Below are 17,216 nucleotides of genomic sequence, written 5' to 3'. Positions count from 1 at the left end.
TTATAGAGACATTTCAGCCTCTCTTTGGCCACCGTCGTGTGATTCACCAACGCTAGAAATTGAATCCAAGACGCCCCATGTGGAACACGAGCTTAAAATTCGTCCCCGACCTCTAAGTCACCTGATGGCGATTAGTTATCTTGAGATTAATGTAGCCAGATTGATGCTTGATACATTAACGCGTAATTTATTTTCTTGTTGAAAGAAAAACAAAGTTAGGTTTACCAGATCAACAAGAGGAAAAGACCTAATTGGATTACTGCGTGGAAATGAGCAAGTTAGCATAATAAAAATAATAATTCTGTGTTTACTTTGAAAAGCAAAGGTGGTTAGTCAGTCAATTGGACATGGGACTCAAAATAAAACCAAAATCTACAAGTTGGGGGTTTAATGTTTTAAGAAAAACTAATAAAAAATGCTTGAAAACTTTAGGTTTTAACGATAAGGACAAAATAAAGAGTAAAATGAATAGTAACATGATTGACTTTTTAGTGTAAAAATATGATTTTTCGTTAAAATGAACTCTATCGTTTGCTTTTCGTTAAAATTCCCAATGTTTTATCCAAAACCCAAATCTTTTCTTGTGGGACAAATAAATTGGGTCTAAATACATATTTCATACGTCAGCTGTCAAGTTGCTAACATTTTTATGAGAATTTTAACGAAACACTCCCGGTACTGTTCACTTTTAACGAAAAACCACATTTTTACCTTTAGTTGATACTATTCACTACACCTTTATTTATCATTTTTCATTCAAACTAAAGTTCTTTTGAACTTTTCGTTAGTTTTCTTGTTTATAAAATAGTCATCGTACACTCTTCACTAAAAGTCCTACTAACCATTAGACAACCACTTAGGAGTTGTTGGTCTCATGAACTTGGTTTGCTCCCAAGTGGTTCAAGGTTCGACTCTCCCACGATACCCACCTAGCAAATGCTAAATTTTCTCGCTCCCCAAATGTTCTGCAATCAGGCAGGCAGGGGTTTAGTAATTAGTCGGGTCAAAGACTCGGATACACTAATTTCAAAATAAAGAAATGTTATAGATCGGAGGATTGTGCCTTGGCAGACAAGCCCTCTTTCAACAGGGTTACATATGAGGGATAAGCAATATTAAATATAGATTCTACAAACTTTTGTTCTCAAAGCTGAATTAACAATACAAATCAAAGTCCCCTGGAGCGCTTAGTTACAACTTCTGCCTCAAAATTAAGTTACATAAATGACAGCACACACATAATCCCGAAGAAAACCTCCGCCTGTCGAGAGTTTTCTTCATCGGTACAACGCAAAACTATTGATATTACAGTAACATCGCCTGCCAAAAGCGAAATTCAAACAAATAAATGACCGGAACACAAGCATCTTCTTCATGTTCATCCGGTTTACTTAAACGACTTTGGAAGGATATAGTGCGGCGACAAACATGGCCATGATGAGTTCCATGGGTAGGGTTTATAAGCGGACTTCAAGGCATACCATATGTAAGTTTTGACAATAGACGGGCAATGAAGAATGCCATGTAGATTCCGATGCTAGGTTGCAAACAGAACAAAAATAGACAGATACAATAAGTAAACGTACGAGGACTTACTAGTTACTGCCTCGGATCATCTGCAACAAGCACAGGATGATCACTATCCTTGTAAACAGCTTTCCATCCTTTCTCCGCGCCAGTCAAAAGCCCAATCCTAGACATAAACATCCCACTTGCTAATCAGATAATCATTTGCTTCCGTCAAATAGAAGATTAAATACCCCAGTCGTAACATTTGAAAATTGTATTTCATGCAGCAAAGAGGTTGCTTACTTTAGTACAGGTTATTCCAACTGTTGAGGTCATCAAAGGAGGCTTTGAATGAAACTGCACTCCAACATTGGGGTTGCCCTCTTGATCCGGAACACATTTGTCCTCGGACAATGAGAAACCAAAGAGTCTACAGCTACCTTTGATTGGTGCAACAGAATCCTGGCTGCCACTAATTGTTGATTGACTTATAACTGGATGAGGTGAAATACCATGCTGATTGTAAGAATGTGTGCCTCCACGATCTTCCCTGCTGAAGTTACGTTCACCGAATGAGGATGATGTTTGCCTTCCACCATCATGTTCCAAGACATGTGGAGTCCGATTTACTCTATGGTCCTCTTGGTTATGGCCATTGTATACCGAGTTGAATTCCGCAACTGGATTCATTGCTTGCTGGAACATTAACACAGACGAAGGTGATGAAACTTGCACAGATGGGGCAGATGAGTGCACATTTGTATTATTGCTCTGCATCATGGTGGACCATCCATTCCTAAAGCCAGGCACCTGAAAACCATCATAGAGTCCAGGTCCACCATATTCATGAGCTTCATTAGAAGCGGGAGCTCTTCCATATGGTGAGCTTGGAAATATTTCTTGACCTTGCAAGACCTTATGGAATCGGAATGATTCACCAAAGCCTATGCCTTTTGAGGCAATCTCAGAATCCACAAGTGACTGTCTGAGACCATTACCTCCAGCAGCAATCCCAGAACCACCGGAACCGTGGAAGACTCTCCTTGCTTCAGATGGATGCGAATTCAGACCACCTAAACCACTGAAAGGAGTATCAAACCCCGAAATTTCTTGACCTTGCAAGACCTTCTGGAACCTTAAAGATTCCCCAAAGTCTGATGTTCCAATCCCATCTGAAAAGGAAACACTCAAATAAATCAATTATGTTGCAGAGACCAGTGTTATGATGACATGTCGTGGTACGATTGCAGGACATACTAGGAGCTGGAAATTCTGGTTTTGTTGCAGACAAGCCAATCCTGGACCGCTTCAAGCCAGTTGTCATTAGGGTATGGGAACTAGAAACAGAACCAGATCGCTCAACTTCCCATGGGGAAACCCTGCCATGCTTGCTTGTGTCTATATCATCCCACCTGACCTGCAATAGCAAAAGAAATGTTCAAACCTATATATCTAGTGCTAATGGCATGAGCGAATACCGGAAGTCAATATGGACATGCTACAGAATAGAGGAAACATAGTTTATGATATTTAGGTAAACGACTTTCAAGACAGTGAAAATTAACTCACTATCAAGACATAATTGCTCATAAACCGTGAGTTTCTACTCCGTAGGACTATGAGTAGGGTGGCTTGATCAACAACAACAACAACAACAACAACAAAGCCTTTTCCCACTAAGTGGGGTCGGCTATATGAATCCTAGAACGCCATTGCGCTCGGTTTTGTGTCATGTCCTCCGTTAGATCCAAGTACTCTAAGTCTTTTCTTAGAGTCTCTTCCAAAGTTTTCCTAGGTCTTCCTCTACCCCTTCGGCCCTGAACCTCTGTCCCGTAGTCACATCTTCGAACCGGAGCGTCAGTCGGCCTTCTTTGCACATGTCCAAATCACCGGAGCCGATTTTCTCTCATCTTTCCTACAATTTCGGCTACTCCTACTTTACCTCGGATATCCTCATTCCCAATCTTATCCTTTCTCGTGTGCCCACACATCCCACGAAGCATCCTCATCTCCGCTACACCCATTTTGTGTACGTGTTGATGCTTCACCGCCCAACATTCTGTGCCATACAACATCGCTGGCCTTATTGCCGTCCTATAAAATTTTTCCTTGAGCTTCAGTGGCCTACGACGGTCACACAACACGCCGGATGCATTCTTACACTTCATCCATCCAGCTCGTATTCTATGGTTGAGATCTCCATCTAATTCTCCGTTCTCTTGCAAGATAGATCCTAGGTAGCGAAAACGGTCGCTTTTTGTGATCTTCGCTAGATTGCTCCGGTCATTAGTGTGGATAAGTATATAAATGGATAGAGATAGGAAAGCAAACACAAGATGTACGTGGTTCACCCAGATTGGCTACGTCCACGGAATAGAAGAGTTCTCATTAATTGTGAAGGGTTTACACAAGTACATAGGTTCAAGCTCTCCTTTAGTGAGTACAAGTGAATGATTTAGTACAAATGACATTAGGAAATATTGTGGGAGAATGATCTCGTAATCACGAAACTTCTAAGTATCGGAGTGTGGTGTCGTCTTGACTTGCCTTATCTGTCTCATAGGTAGATGTGGCATCTTCTCTGGAAGTACTCTTCCTCCATCCAGGGGTGGTATCTTTAACTGGTGGAGATGCACAAGGTAATGTATCAATTTCACTTGAAGCTTACTTGTAGTTTCAGGCTTGGTCAAGCGCGATACAAACCATGTAGTAGGAGTCCCCCAAGTCGCCGAGCTAGGGGGTCTGCTGAAAGAGGTGACAGACAAGGTAAGCAATCAGAGCTCCGACTGATTGTTCACCTTCTCCCCATCTTGCAGCAGCATGAAGGATAAAGAGAAGAAAAATGAGAAGAGATGATATGAGATACTTTTGCTTTTGAAGAAGTAACTTTCCACAGGCTTATTCTTGAACTGAGCTGGAGGGTTTTCTGGTTTCCTCCAGAGTATAAGGCCGACTGAAGAATTTGAGGGTCAAAACAAGTCCATCAAATCTAGAGTACGTTCCACCCTGCTGATATGGGATACTTTTGCTTTTGACAGAGTAATGGATGTATCGGCACGTGTGCTGTTACGCTTGTCTCCACATGCTTCCTTGTATCCTTCGCACTTGCCCTATCTGTTCCTCAAGCAGATGCGGAATCTTCCCTGGAAACATAAGATGTTGAAGATGAGTACTCGAGAGCAATGCCAGGTAAGTAATCAGGTAAGGGGTTCCAGGCAGTCAGTTCCTGGCTGGAAGCTTGATTCCAACTGCTGACTGATTGCTCTCTTTCTCCTTGTCTTGCAGGTAAAAACAAGGCCAAAGGAAAAGACAGGGAAAAAGCATGATATGGGATACTCTTGCTTTTAACCCTGATGATATGAGATATTCTTGCTCTAGTATAGCTTGTTTGCAGAGGTATTATCGGGGGGAAAGAAAGCTGAATATTTCGAAAGGCTTCGTTGGGAGTGCCCTCTCAGATATGATGAAGGGTTGAGCATTTTTGCAGGTCTGCCTGTCCGTTGGGGATGGAGGTCGACATATATAGGAGTCTCCCTAACAACAAGTAGTAATGCTATTCCTTTACCCTGCTTGGTCATAGCACGGTAGTGGGAGCTGCTAGTTTCACATGTTTTAACTCTGTCAGAGCACTTTGAAAAAGTGGTCTGTGGTATCTGGCTCTCGAGATTCGGAAAACGATGCCTCTTCGATTTTTGAGAAAGCAATCATGTTGGGGGTCTGACTCTCGAGATTCGGAGAGCAGTGTCTCTTCGATTTTTGAGGAAGTAATCATGTTGGGAGTCTGGCTCTCGAGATTCGAAGGGCGGTGCCTCTTCGATTTTGGAGCAAGCAATCTTGTTGGGAGTGTTGTCTCGAATGTGAGTAAAGGTTGGGCATGTTTGCTAGTCTACCTTGCCACGAAGCACAAAGGTTGACACACAGGGACTTTCCAATTATCCAGCAATGGTACTGTTCCTTTACCCTCTCTTCAATTTTGAGAAAGTAGTCATGTTGGGAGTCTGGTAGTCGACAGCCGGCACTCCATGATCACGTCGAATCCTTATGAAAATGAATCCAGAACAAAATCGCGCTAACCGAGCGCAATGGCGTTCTAGGATTCATATAGCCGACCCCACTTAGTGGGAAAAGGCTTTGTTGTTGTTGTAGTCATGTTGGGAGTCTGGCTCTCGAGATTCGGAGGACGGTGCCTCTTCGATTTTGGAGCAAGCAATCTTGTTGGGAGTGTTTTCTCGAATGTGAGTAAAGGTTGGGCATGTTTGCTAGTCTACCTTGCCACGAAGCACAGAGGTTGACACACAGGGACTTTCCAATTATCCAGCAGTGGTACTGTTCCTTTACCCTTGTGGGTAATAATATGGTAGCTAGACCTTCAAAATTTATGTGTCTAAACTTTGTTAGTGCTGTTTCTTTGCTATTCTTTTACCTTTCTTGGTCAGAGCGATGTAGTGGGAGCTGCAAGCTTCACGTGCTCAACTTTGGCAAAGTTATATGTGGTACCCATGAGCTATTGTTGCGTGTGGGAAGTGGGTGATTGAACAGTAAGATTCATGTGCTTTCTACTTCACCAGAAGTCTTCGACAGAATGCCCATAATTTCTGCAAAGCTGAGTGTGCGTGTGACAGGTGCTGACAAGGCTAGAAAAGTAGGTGCCTCTTCGATTTCTGAGATTGGCCCTCGTGGTCTCTGAGCAGCCCAGCTTTTGAGAAAGCGAGCGCCTCTTCGATTGATTCGGAGAACGATGCCTCATCGATTTTTGAGAAAGCAATCATGCTGGGGGTCTGGCTCTCGAAGATTCGGGGAGCAGCGTCTCTTCGATTTTTGAGAAAGTAATCATGTTGGGAGTCTGGCTCTCGAGATTCGGAGGGCGGTGCCTCTTCGATTTTGGAGCAAGCAATCTTGTTGGGAGTGTTTTCTCGAATGTGAGTAAAGGTTGGGCATGTTTGCTAGTCTACCTTGCCACGAAGCTTCTCTTCGATTTTTAAGAAAGTAGTCATGTTGGGAGTCTGGCTCTCGAGATTCGGAGGACGGTGCCTCTTCGATTTTGGAGCAAGCAATCTTATTGGGAGTGTTTTCTCGAATGTGAGTAAAGGTTGGGCATGTTTGCTAGTCTACCTTGCCACGAAGCACAGAGGTTGACACACAGGGACTTTCCAATTATCCAGCAGTGGTACTGTTCCTTTACCCTTGTGGGTAATAATATGGTAGCTAGACCTTCAAAATTTATGGGTTTAAACTTTGTTAGTGCTGTTTATTTGCTATTCTTTTACCCTTCTTGGTCAGAGTGATGAAGTGGGAGCTGCAAGCTTCACGTGCTCAACTTTGGCAGAGAACTTTGGCAAAGTTTTCTGTGGTACCCATGAGCTATTGTTGCGTGTGGCAAGTGGGTGATTGAACAGTAAGATTCATGTGTTTTCTACTTCCCCAGAAGTCTTCGATAGAATGCCCATAATTTCCGCAAAGCTGAGTGTGCGTGTGACAGGTGCTGACAAGGCTGGAAAAGTAGGTGCCTCTTCGATTTCTGAGATCGGCCCTCGTGGTCTCTGGGGAGCCCAGCTTTTGAGAAAGTGAGCGCCTCTTCGATTTCTGAGATCGGCCTTTGTGGTCTTTGAGCAGCCCAACTTTTGAGAAAGCAAACGCCTCTTCGATTTCTGAGATCAACCCTCGTGATCTCTAAGCAGCCCAGCTTTTGAGAAAGCAAACGCCTCTTCGATTTCTGAGCAGGCGCCTCTTCGATTTCTGAAGCTCCGTCGAGTGCAGATTTTTATAGGGGCTGGCATTAAGTTCCAAAGCACACTTGAATCTCCACCAGTAGAAGCTTCATTCTTGCACTTCTAAGATCTTGATTTGTCCGACCTCTTCTCTCTTCAACACCTTTGAAAATGTCTGGCCCCTCCGACCGTCGTTTTGACTTGAACCTTGTTGAAGAGGCAGCCCCGCCTTCTCCAGACAACATATGGCGTCCATCCTTCGTCTCCCCCACTGGTCCTCTTACCGTTGGGGATTCCGTGATGAAGAATGATATGACCGCTGCGGTGGTGGCCAGGAACCTTCTCACTCCCAAAGATAACAGACTACTTTCCAAACGGTCTGATGAGTTAGCTGTTAAGGATTCGCTGGCTCTCAGTGTTCAGTGTGCAGGTTCTGTGTCTAATATGGCCCAACGCCTATTTGCTCGAACCCGCCAAGTTGAATCATTGGCGGCTGAAGTGATGAGTCTCAAACAGGAGATTAGAGGGCTCAAGCATGAGAATAAACAGTTGCACCGGCTCGCACATGACTATGCTACAAACATGAAGAGGAAGCTTGACCAGATGAAGGAAACTGATGGTCAGGTTTTACTTGATCATCAGAGATTTGTGGGTTTGTTCCAAAGGCATTTATTGCCTTCGTCTTCTGGGGCTGTACCGCGTAATGAAGCTCCAAATGATCAACCTCTGATGCCTCCTCCTTCTAGGGTTCTGTCCAGTACTGAGGCTCCAAATGATCCCCCTCCGGTGCCTTCTCTTTCTGAGGCTCTACCGACTGCTGAGACTTCTCCTAAGCAACCTTTGTGAAGGCTCCCTCTTGTGTGTTTATTTTGACTCATGTATATGTACATATTTGTAGCTTATCGGGGATATCAATAAATAAGCTTTCCTTCATTTCAACGTATTGTGTTAAATACACCAAAGCCTTATTCGCTAAGTTCTTTGAATTTTCTTTTGTTGAAGCTTGTATGTTGAAGCTTTCTGAGTGGAGCATGTAGGTTGGGGTAGTGTTCCCTTAATTTTCCGAGTGAGGAAAACTTCTCGGTTGGAGACTTGGAAAATCCAAGTCACTGGGTGGGATCGGCTATATGAATCTTAGAACGCCATTGTGCTCGATCATGTGTCATGTCCTTCGTTAGATCCAAGTACTCTAAGTCTTTTCTTAGAGTCTCTTCCAAAGTTTTCCTAGGTCTTCCTCTACCCCTTCGGCCCTGAACCTCTGTCCCATAGTCGCATCTTCTAATCGGAGCGTCAGTAGGCCTTCTTTGCACATGTCCAAACCACCGTAACCGATTTTCTCTCATCTTTCCTTCAATTTCGGCTACTCCTACTTTACCCCGGATATCCTCATTCCTAATCTTATCCTTTCTCGTGTGCCCACACATCCAACGAAGCATCCTCATCTCCGCTACACCCATTTTGTGTACGTGCTGATGTTTCACCGCCCAACATTCTGTGCCATACAGCATCGCCGGCCTTATTGCCGTCCTATAAAATTTTCCCTTGAGCTTCAGTGGCATACGGCGGTCACATAACACACCGGATGCACTCTTCCACTTCATCCATCCAGCTTGTATTCTATGGTTGAGATCTCCATCTAATTCTCCGTTCTTTTGCAAGATAGATCCTAGGTAACGAAAACGGTCGCTCTTTGGTATTTCTTGATCTCCGATCCTCACCCCTAACTCGTTTTGGCCTCCATTTGCACTGAACTTGCACTCCATATATTCTGTCTTTGATCGGCTTAGGCGAAGACCTTTAGATTCCAACACTTCTCTCCAAAGGTTAAGCTTTGCATTTACCCCTTCCTGAGTTTCATCTATCAACACTATATCGTCTGCGAAAAGCATACACCAAGGAATATCATCTTGAATATGTCCTGTTAACTCATCCATTACCAACGCAAAAAGGTAAGGACTTAAGGATGAGCCTTGATGTAATCCTACAGTTATGGGAAAGCTTTCGGTTTGTCCTTCATGAGTTCTTACGGCAGTCTTTGCTCCTTCATACATATCCTTTATAGCTTGGATATATGCTACTCGTACTCCTTTCTTCTCTAAAATCCTCCAAAGAATGTCTCTTGGGACCCTATCATACGCTTTTTCCAAATCTATAAAGACCATGTGTAAATCCTTTTTCCCATCTCTATATCTTTCCATCAATCTTCGTAAGAGATAGATTGCCTCCATGGTTGAGCGCCCTGGCATGAACCCGAATTGGTTGTCCGAAACCCGTGTCTCTTGCCTCAATCTATGCTCAATGACTCTCTCCCAGAGCTTCATTGTATGACTCATTAGCTTAATACCCCTATAGTTCATGCAATTTTGTACGTCGCCCTTATTCTTGTAGATAGGCACCAAAGTGCTCGTTCGCCACTCATTTGGCATCTTCTTCGTTTTCAAAATCCTATTGAAAAGGTCAGTGAGCCATGTTATACCTGTCTCTCCCAAAAGTTTCCACACTTCGATTGGTATATCGTCTGGGCCTATTGCTTTTTTATGCTTCATCTTCTTCAAAGCTACAACCACTTCTTCCTTCCGGATTCGACGATAAAAAGAGTAGTTTCTACACTCTTCTGAGTTACTCAACTCCCCTAAAGAAGCACTCATTTCATGTCCTTCATTGAAAAGATTATGAAAATAACCTCTCCATCTGTCTTTAACCGCGTTCTCTGTAGCAAGAACATTTCCATCCTCATCCTTGATGCACCTCACTTGGTTTAGGTCTCTTGTCTTCTTTTCCCTTGCTCTAGATAGTTTATAGATATCCAACTCTCCTTCTTTGGTATCTAGTCGTTTATACATATCGTCGTAAGCCGCTAACTTAGCTTCTCTGACAGCTTTCTTCGCCTCTTGCTTCGCTTTTCTATACCTTTCACCATTTTCATCGGTCCTCTCCTTGTATAAGGCTTTACAACATTCCTTCTTAGCCTTCACCTTTGTTTGTACCTCCTCATTCCACCACCAAGATTCCTTTTGGTGTGGGGCAAAGCCCTTGGACTCTCCTAATACCTCTTTTGCTACTTTTCGGATACAACTAGCCATGGAATCCCACATTTGGCTAGCTTCCCCCTCTCTATCCCACACACATTGGGTGATTACCTTCTCTTTGAAAATGGCTTGTTTTTCTTCTTTTAGATTCCACCATCTAGTCCTTGGGCACTTCCAAGTCTTGTTCTTTTGTCTTACTCTTTTGATATGTACATCCATCACCAACAAGCGATGTTGATTAGCCACGCTCTCTCCTGGTATAACTTTGCAATCCTTACAAGTTATACGATCCCCTTTCCTCATTAGAAGAAAATCTATTTGTGTTTTTGACGACCCACTCTTGTAGGTGATCACATGTTCTTCTCTCTTCTTAAAGAAGGTGTTGGCTAAGAAGAGATCATATGCCATTGCAAAATCCAAGATAGCTTCCCCATCCTCGTTTCTCTCCCCAAAACCATGGCCACCATGAAAACCTCCATAGTTGCCTGTCTCCCTGCCCACGTGCCCACGTGTGCAATTCATCCTAGTTAGAATACGGTGAAGCCGGCTACATTTTTTTTGTTACCTTTTGCACTCTCATGCTTCAACTATTGTTGAGAAAAGCTTATCATAGATTTGTTCATGACAATGGTTTTGGGAATCTCAAAGTAAAATAACCAATACGTATAGTAAGTCTCCCATAAAGAAGATAATACAGAATTTATGGTACGCTAAAGATAACTTTTGGTTTAGTACATTGGCATTCACCACCCGAACCTTCTCAAGCAGATACTTATAAGTGCAAACAAAGGGGAAAAAATAGTACATAAAAGTTTTGTGTAGAAAATACGTACAACTAGGCATCTCCATTTTGAACCAGGCCATCTTACAGGATCCAATTCACTAATCCCCGTTATCAACCCAGTGTATCTGCCAAAAAGAAAAATTTAATAAAAATTTTGCACAAAACTACTTCAACTATTTCAAAAGTAAGAATGCCAAACCTTCGCTCTGCTGCATCTTCAGTTTCAAAACGCATTTTGATCCTCATTCCAGCACAAAAACAATGATCAAGGCTCCTCAAAAACTTATGGGAAGGTATTATGAATTCAGAAGAGCTGGACCTACAAGATCATGGACGATTATAAGGAAAAAAGATGCAGAAGGAAGAAAGGTCTAAAGTCTCAAGCACGATAACTTTCAACATTACTTTAGGAACATGTTAAATGATGAGCACCAGATTACCTTGGATTGTAGTACACATTAAAAGCATTCTTCGCGAATATAGCATTCACCACATCAGTGATAGTGCTATAGTTCAATTGCTGGCTACAAAGAGTTGGACAAGTAGCAGAACTTTTAAACTGGGCTGCCCTTCTAATTCCTAGCCTCAGTTCTCCATCGTCACCCCTATTATAAATACTGGATGAGAATTATAAATAAGGGGATCCAAAATCTCTTCAATCGAAGGGTTTATATACCTAAGAAACAGCACTGCATCTCCAGAGACGAGCTTCTTCTTGTTCACAAACGCACTCCACCCAGTGGTGAGCAAATGCCTCCGCGGCTGCCCTACTCAAACCAATTAGAAAAAAGGAATAAGAAACAGAAAAACGTTGAATCTAAAGCATCCAATTTACAAAGTTCATTATAAAACTCTAATAAGATTGCTACCGTATCATGGAAAGATAAACCCCCAACTAATGAAGCACAAAAGGGATCATATTTTTTGTATTACCCCTATAGATATGCCGGAACCTCCACTCCAGGCCATGCAGATCCTTTGCTACAAGCTCTTGTGAAGGCCTTTGTTGAGTGTAATCCTAAAAGCACAATCTATTCGTCTCAAAAACAAAATACTAATATGTACTTGATTAGACTAATAATTTAGTCTCAAAAAAGTTATGCAGAAGCTAAACCAAAAGTTGGGGGAGAACATGAACTAGGAATACCAGGGGAGGAAAGCAATCCTCGGCAGCACGACGAGGCACAGAGAAGCCTCCGTGAGTGCTAGTATCAGAAGCAGTAAGGGTTTTGCAGAACATGTGGGGTGTGGTTGACGTCCCCATTGCCTCAACGTCCTCCTCGGCATCTGCATCGGTTACCCCTTGCCGCAATCTGTGCTCAATTTCCTACACCGATTAAAGCATTAGTGAAATCACCTCAATGTCAATGTTTAACAGACAAAAACATCACACGATCACCAGGAAGAGCAAAGAAAATTAAAAAACATCAACCCCGAAATCGAATTGTATAAATTATAAGTAACTAATTCATAAATTTGTGAAATGACTAATTGTAAGGAGACAGAGATGCTAACATATAATCTTCGATAATGCCAAAGTGGGAAAGAAAGAAAGTGAAATTCTAAAGCTTGCGTTTTTAATTGTTTCGGTTTCTACGGAAAGGGAGGATTTTCTCAGAATTTTTGTACTTTTCGAGCATTTTCTCAGGAACCAAACAAAAAATCAAAACTTGTACAAATAAACCCACCTCACTTTCAGGAACAAGGGAAACCTGAGCGAAGACATCGTCAGTGCCAGTCTCAGCCTGCGACCAAAAAAACCCTCAAGAAATTGAGAACCCAGATAGCAAAACCCCAAAAGCTATCAAATTTCATCAAAAATCCAAAACCCCAAAAGCATGGAGAAAGAGAGGCTCATTGTATAGAGAGAGACTGACATGGAGCTTGACATCGACAACCCGACAGAAGAGGTGGGGCGGGAGATCATAAGCCGAGGTCGGAAAATCCGAGACTTGCTCCAGGTGGCCCTGCGGCAGATACACCACCACACTCCCTTTCTTCGGCAGCGAAATCAGTGGGCCCGCGCAGGCGTGCCAGAGCTCCATGCACACCGACGCCGACGAACCCAGAGCGTCGGAAACAGAGGAAGCCGAAGACGGCGAGCCGGACGATGGCGTTTCCTCGTCCTCCGTCGCACTGTTCAGATCAATTAGACCCGCCATGTGAAATTAAACAGAAACTGTAAGGACCCAACAAGCGAAAGAGGAAGAAGAAGAAGGAGAAAAGCACTTTGCTTTTTTGCTTTTTGCTTCTGCTTCTGCTTAAGCTTGTTTATAATATGGAGAAGAGAAAAGAGAGCAGATGAGGTTTCAATTCTCCTGCATTTTGAGAGATGGGTTTGATGGCATTTTTGCTAAAAGAAGCTCAGAAAAGCACTTCTCTCTCTTTTCTGCTTAATTCTTAACTTTTATTTATTTTTCTTTTGGACGGGCTTTTGGGTATCAAATCAAAAGCTCAAAGCATTTACAATTTGGGAGGTGAGAAAAAGCAAATGGAAATTAATACCCAAAAAAATCAGATAATTTAATATGGGACTTCTTTTGGTGTTGAATTGAATCCCTTTTTGGGTTTTTAAATTACAAAAGATTAAACCTTTTCTCTCTGTCTGCAGGCTGAACTGCAACCCTGCAACTGCTGGGTGTGATGTGTGGCAGAAACAGTGTGTCAGAGAGAGAGAGGAAGAGAGAGAGTGGAGGTCTTGTACGGCACCCCCTGTATTTCCGGGCGGATGTCTATTCTGTCCCCTTCTACTCCGTCAAATCCCACTCGTATCCCCCCCTCCCTCTTCCTTAATCTTCATTCTCTCCTTCCTCCCATATTTAATTTATTTTAATTAAGAAGGATGTAGTCAGACTAAGATTTTAAAAGATTTTAAGGATTTTAAAAGTGATATATTTGATAGGATTTAAGAGGATTTAAAAATCCTACAAAATTCATATAGATTTTAAAGAATTTGAATGGATTTGGTTTGTAGATTTTGGTAGATTTTCATATAATTTTTTTATTGAAAAAAAAAAACGAAAAAATATTTTCCCCTTGCCTTAGTGTACTCGATGGTAGTGGGTTTGCTGTCCTGAAATGCATGTCTTGGTTGTATCTCTTTATCTAATTTTTCGATATGTGTCCTTAGATTTAACAGACCATTAACACTATTAATTCTTATTAAAACATAATTTTAAAAATACAATAAAAACTCTTTCGTCTTCTAACCTATATTGCCAACGACCGCCTTCTCCATACCATTAAAAAACATCTTCGTCTTTATACCCCTTCCTCAACATCTAATCACACGGCCTGGAAAGATGACATCATCAATCTAATTGATATCGTCAAACATCACTGAACCTACAACCGCTATCTAAAATTGAAAGGAGAAATAGTTGAACGAAAATTTTGGGTATGAAATTACAATTCCAGATTATGCAATGATGATTCATAAGGATTGGATAGCATTTTAATGGGTCTGAAATGCAATTGATCATATTGCATAATCTGGTTTATGCGGATTGCGGATTGCGGATTTGAGGATTGTCAAGATGGAAAAAGATTTGAAATCCTAGGGTGCGAGGTTGGATTCTTTTTAGTTTTGGTTATATATACTTCTTGCTCTCAAATCCCACAAAATCCACAACTTAATGAAATCCTCCAAAAAATTTTTTTTTTTTAATACACTTAGATTTGGATGGACTTTAAAATCTCTAATAAAATCTCAATGGACTACACCTAGATTTGGTTAGGGCATAACTGTTCAGTGCTATAATATATCTTTTAATTAACTACACTAGGATTTCAAAGTCTTAAAATCATCTCAAATCCAAGTTTAACTACACCCCCCTAAGATTTTGACAAAACCAAAAACAAACACTTTCTCTCCATTGCTTATCTTTTGTGAAAGCAAACCCCTATTTGGTTTGTCTTCTCTTGTTTTTGTCACCATTTTTGAAGTCATTAGTTTGCTAATTTATCATTTTTTGGATTCTACTTTTATAATTTAAGGGAACAACTTTCATACACGTAGAATGTTATACGACAAAGTGTTTAGTTTATTACACGAGCAGTTTTCGGTTTGGACTCTTAAATCATGTTGTTGTACATTCAAAGACTCTTCATGATTGGATCAGAAGGTGATCATTAGTGCCAAAATACAAGGCGCGGGATTCAACGGCCTGCACCAAAGAATTTCTACTACTGCATATTGCCAAATATTCAATTTCTCACATATCAGTACGTGATTGACTTGAAATCTTGATAACGTGCCATTCAAGACAATTTTTTTTGTAATTTTGGGAGATTTTTTGGGTTTTATCTTCTCCTCCCTTTATTTCTTGGGGTCAGTTTCTCTTGCACAACCAAACCATTTGGTTAAACTGGCCAAAAGATAGTAACAATATGGGCAATAAACTAAAGTGTACTCTTACGAAACTTCCTTTTTAGGGCAATCCTTCCTCATCTCACAAATCTAAATTGGGTTGCTATTTTAGCAACCTGAACTGGTAGGCTTTATACATTCAACTTCGGCAAGCTTTTACCTTCACCACTCACTCGGTAACTTGGGAAAAAAAGAAGGTTTCAAATTCAAAAGTCACATGCATAATCTTTAAGACATTCTTCTTTTTTGCTGCAAATTTACCCAACTGCTTTATCTGCCCATGTTTGGATTTTTCCTTAAGAGTCTTATTGCTCATTATTTCTTGTTTAATTTCTTAGGGCAAAAGTAATGTCAAATGTGGGTCTTTATGCTTTATCAGTTGGGGGACAAGTAAAAAGATGGCAGTTCCCATTTCTGCATTATACAAATTTAGATGGAAGAGAATCCTACTTCAAGTAAGATATATTATAGCACCGAACAGTTATGCCCTAACCAACTTAACTATCATTTTCTTTTTTGGTCGGAAACTATAACTAATGATCAAATTTTGTTTCTCACATCTACATGGACTTTAGTAAAAACTTGTTTTGCAAATTAAAAACGAAAATTCTACTATGCTCCAATTTATGACGTACCTTAACTGGAGAGCTAGATTTACATAAAAAATTAAATAGTCAATGATCCAAAGACCAAATATCACTATTTATACTATACGTATTGAAAATTATGATTTTTATTTATAAAAAAAATTATTATATATTTGATTGAAAAAGTCAAATTTAAATATGGACATAGATTTCAGCAGGATCTCCCCCATCAAGTCCTAAGGAATCGGAGATCCGGACTCTTGAAACTTAATCAAGCGGCTACAATTATTATCACTTATAGAAGGGCCCCCTGTTTGTAGCCGTTAGATCAAATTTTAACGATATGGAACTCCAAATCCTTAGGATTTGGTAGGATAAAATTTGGCTGGGATCACTGTCCTTTAAATATAAGTTCACAAAAGTGGATCACACTTCAAAAAATACTAAATATTATCAACCATTTTTCAACAGACTATGGAGTCAAAGACATAGGTCGTGATTAATTAGGTTTTCACATGCAACATTCTTGCTTGTTAATTGTTATTCCTTGATACCAGCCTTTTTTTTTTTTGCACACAAACCTAAAAATTTTGACAAATAAACTATTCACTCATGAAAATCAAACCCATACAACCTTTCCCCATAAAAAAAGGAATGACAACCAAACTTTAAATAATTGTCACAACTATTTGGTTCAACGATGTGAATCACACGATTGTGATCAGGAATTTCAGCCTCTAAGTCTTCTCAACTTTTTAAAGGGTGGATTGTCATGGTAAAGTCACCAGCTGATCATTTATAAAAAAAATGTAGCTATTCACTTAAATTTTAACGGTTTCGGAAACTTATTTGAACTGCTAATTAAAGTAATGTAGGCAGGTCCAAATATTTTTTTTTTTGGTTTTTTAACAAACGATATTACACTAAAGGGGTGGGATAGTGGGTTAACCCTCACAATGAGCTAGTAATAATATGATTCAAATTTACCTTTGGTGAGAATCAAACTTAAAAAAAATTCTTTTATAGCTGCAAAATACATGTAATAAAACCTAAGAACCCCCTCCATAAGGGAAACCAAAATGCCCTATAAAAGTCCTTTTTATTTTAACAAAACAATATTCTAATTAATCTTAATTTGAAAAAACTTTTATTCGAATTTTAGAAGCAATATGGCTCATCGCTTTTCTTTTCTTAATTGCTAATAATAATTTTTATTTTTTTAGTGAGGAT

General features: G+C 40.7%; 1 protein-coding gene across 3 annotated transcripts; it reads right to left on the bottom strand.

Annotated features, from left to right (window-relative positions):
• Positions 1–1,024: 1,024 nt before the first annotated feature.
• On the bottom strand, positions 1,025–13,824 carry LOC126622280 (auxin response factor 3-like). Of its 3 annotated transcripts, none has more exons than XM_050290968.1 (12): positions 12,908–13,824; positions 12,719–12,775; positions 12,178–12,357; positions 11,964–12,048; positions 11,707–11,797; positions 11,471–11,635; positions 11,230–11,349; positions 11,080–11,155; positions 2,767–2,926; positions 1,813–2,681; positions 1,597–1,693; positions 1,025–1,320 (listed from the first exon to the last, which is right to left on the bottom strand). In XM_050290968.1, exons 1-11 carry the CDS (start codon positions 13,190–13,192, stop codon positions 1,640–1,642), a joined length of 2,142 nt encoding a protein of 713 aa, XP_050146925.1. In that variant the 5' UTR covers positions 13,193–13,824; the 3' UTR covers positions 1,025–1,320; positions 1,597–1,639. The 3 variants fall into 3 exon arrangements, with proteins under 3 accessions (XP_050146925.1, XP_050146926.1, XP_050146923.1); XM_050290969.1 differs by having other exon boundaries at positions 1,025–1,693; positions 12,908–13,166; positions 13,623–13,824; XM_050290966.1 differs by having other exon boundaries at positions 1,025–1,693.
• Positions 13,825–17,216: the final 3,392 nt, after the last annotated feature.

The sequence above is a fragment of the Malus sylvestris genome, chromosome 5 (genome assembly GCF_916048215.2).
Source record: "Malus sylvestris chromosome 5, drMalSylv7.2, whole genome shotgun sequence".
Lineage (NCBI taxonomy): Eukaryota > Viridiplantae > Streptophyta > Magnoliopsida > Rosales > Rosaceae > Malus > Malus sylvestris.
Note: the sequence above shows the minus strand (reverse complement) of the source record. Positions and strands in the feature narration are given on the sequence as shown.

Bases quoted from the DNA above. Each gene is read 5' to 3' on its own strand.
- LOC126622280 (XM_050290966.1), bottom strand. From the start codon at position 13,192: ATGGCGGGTCTAATTGATCTGAACAGTGCGACGGAGGACGAGGAAACG. The intron at 11,636-11,706 runs GTATATAAACCC...TATTTATAATAG, and splicing joins GATGCAGTGCTGTTTCTTAG to GGGTGACGATGGAGAACTGA. The intron at 11,350-11,470 runs GTAATCTGGTGC...ATGATCTTGTAG, and splicing joins AATGTGTACTACAATCCAAG to GTCCAGCTCTTCTGAATTCA.